Source organism: Muscardinus avellanarius (assembly GCF_963383645.1).
Source record: "Muscardinus avellanarius genome assembly, chromosome: 1".
NCBI lineage: Eukaryota > Metazoa > Chordata > Mammalia > Rodentia > Gliridae > Muscardinus > Muscardinus avellanarius.
The window spans coordinates 35,060,546-35,068,793 of NC_137786.1; the positions used below are offsets into that span (position 1 = coordinate 35,060,546).

At 36.2% G+C, this 8,248-nt stretch overlaps 1 protein-coding gene across 1 annotated transcript; it reads right to left on the reverse strand.

Moving 5' to 3' along the window:
* Positions 1 to 1,083: 1,083 nt before the first annotated feature.
* Positions 1,084 to 1,420, reverse strand: LOC308265162 (cytochrome c oxidase subunit 6C). The gene has a single exon (XM_080698754.1). The coding sequence runs from the start codon at positions 1,405 to 1,407 to the stop codon at positions 1,180 to 1,182; it is 228 nt and encodes a 75-aa protein (XP_080554880.1). The 5' UTR covers positions 1,408 to 1,420; the 3' UTR covers positions 1,084 to 1,179.
* Positions 1,421 to 8,248: the final 6,828 nt, after the last annotated feature.

The following is an 8,248-nucleotide window of genomic DNA, read 5'->3' on the forward strand; positions in this document are numbered from 1 at the left end:
TGTCTCCACAGTTTTGCCTTTTCCAGAATGTCCTGTAGTTGGAATCATACAGTATAGAGCCTTCTCAGAAGGGCTTCTTCACTTAGTCATATGCAGTTAAGGTTGTTCATGTATTTAATGGCTTGATAACTCATTTATTTATTTTTTTGCACTGAATACAATTCTGGATGTAATACAGTACATTTATTCATTCACCTGCTGAAGGGAATCTTGGTTGCTTCCAGTGTTTCAGAAATAAGAATAAGTTTTTTGGAAATAACCACGTGTGGGTTTTTGTGTGTTCATAAGTTTTCAGCCCATCGGACTAAATACCAATGAGCACAATTGCTGGGTCATGCAGTGAGAGCATGATTGGTTTTGTAAAATGCCGGTAAACTCTCTTCCAAAGTAGCTGCACCATTTTGCATTCCCACCAGCAACAAATGAGAGTTGCTATTGCTCCAGCACATCTTCACCAGCCCCTGATGTTTCCAGTATTCTGGATTTTTGTTATTCTAATAGACATGTTGTGACATCTCACTTTAGTTTGGTTTGCTATCTCCCTCCCCTCTCTCTTTTTTTTTTTTTCCTTTACAATACTGGAGATTGAACCCAGGGCCATTCTACCTCTGAGCTACACCCCCCAGCCATATGTTTATTCTTTATTTTATAACAGAGTCTCACTAAGTTGCAGAGGGCCTCACCAAGTAGCTGAGGCTGGCTGCATACCTACTATCCTCCTGTCTCAGGCTCCCAAGTACTGGGATTACAAACATGCACCACCATGCCTGGCTTGCTATTCCCTTAATGATGGATGATGTTAAATATCTCTTCACATGCTTATTTCCCCTCTGTATATTTACCCATATTGCTTTCCTATTTATAAATTGGGATGCCAATTTTCTCATTTCTGAGTGTTATGTGTTCTTTGTAGACTGTGATTAAAAAGTAAAAATCATATCTCTCTTTTATAAATATTTTCTCCAGCCTGGGACCTGTCTTCTTATTCTCATGAGTGCACATCCTGCTTATTTTTCTGGCTATGTCATATCTCTGTCACTATTTTTTTTTTTTTTAGTATTTTTTGTTTATTTACCAGAGAAACTATTCTTTATAGCACATATTCATGTTTCATAGTTCAGGAACACAAGTCAGTGACTTCTATGGAACCCAATCCAAGAAATTCTTTATATTCCAACATCACTTTGCACTCTGAAAGATACCAGCCTTCTTCATCTCCTCAAAATCTTTCATGGAATCATAATTTCTGTAGAAATCTGCATATGCCTTCTTTCTTGGTTCAGCCACACCAAACTTATAGAGAGTTGCAACCCCCAGAGAGACAATGAATGCTCCCACGATATGAATCCGCAGACGCCTGGCCAAAAGACCCCGCATCTGGGGTTTTGCCAAAGCACCGGAAGCCATGGTAGTTATTGTTCTCCGCACAACGTCCTTCCAGGCTCTCTCTGTCACTATTTAAATGTCCTTTTTCTTCAAGCATATTGACTGTTTAGTTAAGGTTGACTTTTAGAGGAATACAAAAAAATTTGTTAGAAGCTCAAATCTTCTTTAGTCTAAATTTTTTACTATGAACTGGGTGACAAGCAATAAAATGTAAAAATTAAACAATCACACTGCATGGTTTCTAGGTGTTCAGATAAGATTTATATGTTAGCGAGTGACTCACTTGGATATTCCAGTCTCAGAGAAGATTCAAATGGTTGCTTCAAGAAAATGTCAAAGGGCTCCATATAATGGACTTTCTGGCTTTCTTGTGAGTAGCTAAAAAATGAAATATTAGATGCCAAATGGTGAGAGAACATGATATTTAAAATACAGTTATGATCAGTGTGGAATTTTCTCAGACAACTGGGAATGAAATTACCATATGACCCAGCTGTACCACTCCTGCGTATCTTCTCAAAGGAATTAAAAACAGACTACCATAGTAATACATGCAGCACATGTATTATAGCAGTTTTTATAACAGCTGTTTTTATAGCAGCACAATTCACAATAGCCAAATTATGAAACAAGCCTAGGTGTCTATCAACAGATGAATGGATTATAAAATTATGAATATACACACAAATGAATTCTACCTAGCCATAAATAGGATCAAAATTGTGTCATTTGCAGGAAAATGAATGGGACCAGAGAATATTATGTTAAGTGAGATTGGACAGTCACAAAAAAATAAAGGGTCTGATGGTTTCACTAATATGTGGAAACTAGGGAGGGATTGGGATACAAAAGGGACTCTAGACAAAGAAGGAGAAACCCCAGTAGTGTGATGAAGGAGACCTAAGAGAGGGAAGCAGATGGGGGAAGGAAGATCTGATGAAAAAAGCACTTCAGTTGATGTAATGTACACATATAAATTATCAATGCCAATCTCAATATTGTATATAGGGAAGCGGAAGGAGTGGGTGGGAATCATGGAGAAGCTCACCAAGTGCAGTGTACATACAAGTCTATATCTGAACTTCATCATAATATTTGATTACAATGCACCAATAAAAATTAAAGAACAAAACAAAGTAAATAAAATGCAGTTACATAAACATATTTAATCACATTTTCAGTGTCTGATTTCCTTCCCAAAGTTTTACAATCATTTGGAAGGATTATTCTATTTTGCAGCTGTAGATTGATCCAATGGCCTTGTACACACCTCTTTATTAATATGGTTTTATATACATATGCACATGATATAGGACAGAGGCACATTAAAGCTTTGCAAAACATTGTATTGGCTATTTCCTGCTGTCTATAGGTATTAGCAGAGAGAGTGCTATTGACATCAGTTCCCATATTCTAACAGAAGGGAATGAAATACAAGTTGGTAGACACAAACTTAGCTTGAAAATTCCAGACTGAAGGTCTGGAATATGCTTATCAAAGAAAATAATAATGATAGTTTATTAGAAAGATCTGAACCAAGAACCAAAATATCTATGTGACTCACTGGTGTTATGCTTATTTACACAATCAAAAAGACCCTAGTCTGACCACTGAAAATTGACATGATCCACCATTCATGGTGTCAAAATTTCTTACCTAATATCCACATCTAGTATCCTTTCAATTGAAAAGAAGCTGGTTAACTCTGAAGTCACTTTACATGTACTTTATGTAAGCTTTCTTTGTACTCTGATATTATAACTGCATTCATTTATCAGAGTAAACCTTATTATTCTCAGATATAGAATGTCCCCTGAAGAGCTCAGGGTTGATATTGTTAAGTTATGAGCGTTGTAACCTCATCAGTAGATAAATCAGCTGTCATGGATTTATCTGGGAGGCAACCTAGGCCGATGGGGTATGGCTGGAGCAGGTGCATCCCTGGGTGGCCTTAGGGACTCTGCTTGTGTCTTTGATTTCCCTTTCTTGTTTACTCTCTCTTGTTTCTGGCCTCCATGATGTGAGAGCAGAGCCTTACTCTTTCTCTCTCTCTGTGAGCAAATAAACCTTCCTTCTTCTAAGTTGTCTGGTCAGTTGTTTTGAGCTACAACAGTGAGGATGTTTGCTGAGACAAACATGTACAGGAAAAAGGAAATCAGATGGACTGTTTTAGCTTTAATTGGACATAGATTCTAAATCAATTATAGTTCTTGAGATTCAATTATCCTGGCCAATCACGAAGAGTGGAGTCTTTTGAAGTGAGCTGATACATGTAATTTAAATCTGATTTGAACTCACTGGAAGCCTGATAGAATTCTGAGTCTATCTTGAGCATACTTAAAATATACATTCCCAGTAACTAGAAGAATCCCAGCTTAAGCTTCTGGCTCCCGTGGAATGCCATGCCAGTCTGTGGAGGGTACCTCTAGACCCTTGAACAGGAGAAAATAATGAGTTAGTAACATGTTTAAGATACCATGATTTTGGAGTTTCTCTTTACAGTGAAAGCAAGTCTCAATTGTACATTGCATGATGTCCTTCACAGGGGAATAAGCTATTTGTCTAGAGTTGGAAATGTCAGATGTTTAATGTCAAAGCTCATTATCTTATTGCTCAAATAATATTACTTTAAAGTTGGGGGTTCCCTACATTATCAGGTCTATTTTTTTCTGTAAAATAGGAAATGGGGTCATCTACTGAGAGTGGTGGGGATAGTATTAGGCTGGAGAATGATAATTAATATAATCATGAGCTGCTAAAGGATGTTTTGGTCAACAACAGACTATGTATATGAGTGTGGTCCCATAAGATTATAATGGAGCAAAAAATTTTCTAACACCCTACTGTTCCAACACATTATTCATATCTTTGTGATGATGCCGGTGTGAATATGTCTACTGTGCTTCCAGTGGTATAAAAATATAGCAATATAGCACATGCAACTGTACACAGTACATAGTGTGTGTGTGTGTGTGTGTGTGTGTGTGTGTGTGTGTGTGTGAGATACTGGAGCTTGAACCCAGGGAAATTCTACCTCTGAGCTATACTCCCAGCTCTATTTTATTTTTTGATTCTTAAAACAGAGTTTCACTAAGTTGCTGAGAGTCTCACTATATTGTCTTAGCCTCCTAAATCCAGGGATTATAGGTGTTGTTACCATACCCAGCAGCACACTACTGTAATACAGTATGCAGTGTTTCATTGGTAACAGCCACATCCATCTCATGCTTCACATGTCTCCTATTCTCTCCGAGGCTACACCTAACAATTGACCTATATCATCAAGATTTGTATCAATGCTCTGTCACTCTATAATGGTTCCCACAATAAAACAATCATTTAATGGTATATTTCTCAACATTTCTGCATCATTATGTCCAGTTAAGATGGAGACTAAACATTTATAAGTGTAGAAATTAATGTTCAGCAAATGCTGACTGTCACCAATCCAAAAGCCACTCCACATATGAAGACAAAAACCAATTACTAGTAAAATGTCAGATCCTGGCTTTTTCATCAGCCTTTGGATTGGTAGCAAGGGCTTACGACCCAAACATGGCCCAAATGACCCAAACCTAAGAGAAAATGCACTGAGAGGATCTGTAGAGAGATTTTCATTTAATTCAAATGGATAAATGGCACAGTTTCCTTCACCCCCATCTTTGTGGATTCCACCACCATGGATAAAATATAGTTGAAAGCAATTCCAGAAGATTCCACAAAGCAAAACTTAAATTTGCCATGCACTGTAGTGAATCCGTACAAATGAAATAATGTGTAAGCAAACCCTGATGTTTCCCAGACCCTAGATATATACTCATTGCTCAATGAGCACTGTTCACATTGAATCTCCTTTGTGTGCTCTGTAGCTAGGCCTATGATGGTTGTTTCTCAGCTGAATATGTAGAGAGACCTATTTTCATTATTTTTGAAATAAAATAGTACAACTATTTACATAGAATTTAAGTTATAATTAGATATTATATCTAAAGGTGACTTAAAGTGTATAAGAGTATTGGCATAAGGAAATAAGTTATATATAAACACTATAGCATTTTATATAAGGGACTTGAGCATCTACAGATTTTGGTATTTGTGGTTGTCATAGAACCAATATCCCTGGGACACCAAGAGACAACTATAAACTACTGTCTTTTGGTCTGGATATTGTCTTACATATTTGTGATACATAGAATAATAGTTGTCATTTTGCTGTTTGGAAGTCATGAGCCCAAAGATCCAGCCAAGATGACATTCTGGTGATTCAATCCTAGAAGCACCCTTTGGATTTCTTGTCATATGAGATGATAAACATCCTTACTGTTAAGTCATTTCCAATTGTTTTTCCACTACTTAAAGTTAAGAGCATCCTAAGTGAAATAAAGTGGTTTTGTGGTTTTTCTCCTGAAATCCTCAGAACATTAGATTAAGATAAAATAAAGAAAATTACAGAATTACTGTTTGAAATTTTGTAGGGGGGATGTGCTTGAATAAAAACACTTGAAGGTTTAGGCAAGTGTTTCCCTATAGATCCATATCATGGTGTTGAGACTGGGTAGGGAACATGACAACAGCCAGGACAGTGTTGATAGGATGACCAAAAGTAGAAGGTCAGCATGCAACAAAACTAAAACATTGTCACACTGGGGAGTGAGAGGAGGAAGTTGTGCTCAGAAAGAGGATATTTGAATTTAAGGTTTAAGAGGTGAACCAATTCCTGTTGCTGCACTCCCTGTGGGTAGATGAGGAAGAATTGCTATGAATATCCAGTAGATGAGGAAGCCAAAGACGTATAAAGCTAGTTTGTTGGATGAGTCAACCATATGGATTTTGAAAACACTTGAAAGCATGGTAGATCTTCAGGGAGCATTTGAAGGACTGTGGGATTTGATGACTGGAGAGTGGCATAATCAGGACATTAGATAACAACAGAATTGAAAATGGCTTGAGTTGGCATTTGGACCTCATACTGAAGTGATTCTCTTTGTGGAGAAATGTTATGGTAACCATGGTTGGCCAAGACAATATTCTGTGCAACACAGATTGGAAAAGCATTTAGTGAATGGAGAGTGGCTTCATGCTACTAGATTAAAAAAATATATAGTTTTGAACAAGCAAATAAAGAGTTTTGTGTGTTATATAACAAGGAGTTTGGACAAAATTAAGATGAGTTGAACACAAGCACTTTGATACTGTGACAATTGATTTTATAGTACCAAGTGACTACTGGGCTTGTGGTATACACAGCATGAATACCCTGGATAGAATGATGATTCACATCTTAGGTGGGAAGAATAAGATGACTTGGGTGGTATTTTCGTATGAAAATCAAAGTGGTCTATAATTATAAACTCATGAATTGCTTACTTCTAGAAATTTTCACTTATATAACTAGGCCAAAGTTGTAACTGACCAAGAATAACTGAAAACAGGGAAAGTAAGACGTCAGGTCAGGGTGAAAGGTCTTACTATAAATCTTGTACAATTCAGAACTATCTTTTCAGAGACCTGAGAGATATCTCCTTAAATTCAAGCATTCAGAGAAGTAAGTCTCTTTTTCCTTCCAGCCTGTGAGAGGATAAGTATCAGCCTAAATTTGGTGGGTTCCTGCTTTAATTTGCCTCATTGCTTCCTGTAATAAAGATTTAAAAATTTGTTTCTATCCAGATCAGTGCTAATTCACAAGCCTGGATGGCCTGGTCATATTAATCAATCCCCCTTTCTGCTTTGTAATTTTCCACTGCCCTGGCTCCACTAAAGTTCCTGTCATTGTCTCTTGCTTTTCCCTCATCCTTCCTTCAACATGGTCAGTCACCTCTGCACAAATCGAAGTTGAATAGATTGACATCCATGTATGGAAGATTGAAACTTTTTTTTTTTAATTTATTTTTTTTTCTTGGTGCACTGTATTCATACATCATAGCAGGATACATACTTTTGTAGACATACATGCACACTTTTCCCAGTCAGCCCCCACCCAATCCCCACCCCATTCTCTCCCTATCCCTCCCTCCCATGCTTGGCTTAGTAGTTGACATCTAGTATTATGGCAATTTATCTAAAATTAAAAATGATAATCTCACATAACAGTTTCATTTGTCTGATACCAAGCTTTTGATGACTTAAAGATAACATTTCAATATTTCTTTTTACTTTCTTTCTTACCAGAGAATATTTTTTTCTATTTTTTAGGTGAAACTATCATATATTTATATATATATTTTTCAGAAAAAAATCTATCCTAATATGGAATATGGACTCTAGGTACCCACAATGATCTTGAAAAAGAACAAAGCTAGAAGATGTATATTTTCTGATTTCAAACCCTATAAAGCTACAATAATTGAAACAGTGTAGTACTATTCTAAAGGCAGATATATAAACCATTGGAGTTAAATAAAAGCCTAGAGCTAAATTCTTCCCTATATTGTCAAGTTATTTTTGACAAGGTTTCCACGAACATTTGGTGGTGGGAATAATAATCTTTTAACTAAATATTGTTGAAAAATAATAATTACATGGAAAAGAATAAAATTGGACCCTTACCTAATCCCATATACAAATATTAACTCAAAATAGATAAAAGACCTAAATATAAATCTTAAGACTATAAACTTTTAGGAGAAAATCTGGGTCATAAAACCTCACAACATTGAAATTGGCAGTGATTTCTTGGTTATGATTTCAATGGCACAGGCAACAGAGGAGTATACAGACTCCCTAAAATATAAAAATAAAAAATTGTATATCCAAAGACAATGTAAACAGAGTTAAAAGTTACTGATAGAATGGGATAAAATATTTCCAAATGCTATATCTGAAGGTATATTAATATTCCAACTAGAAATCCTAAAAATTAGCA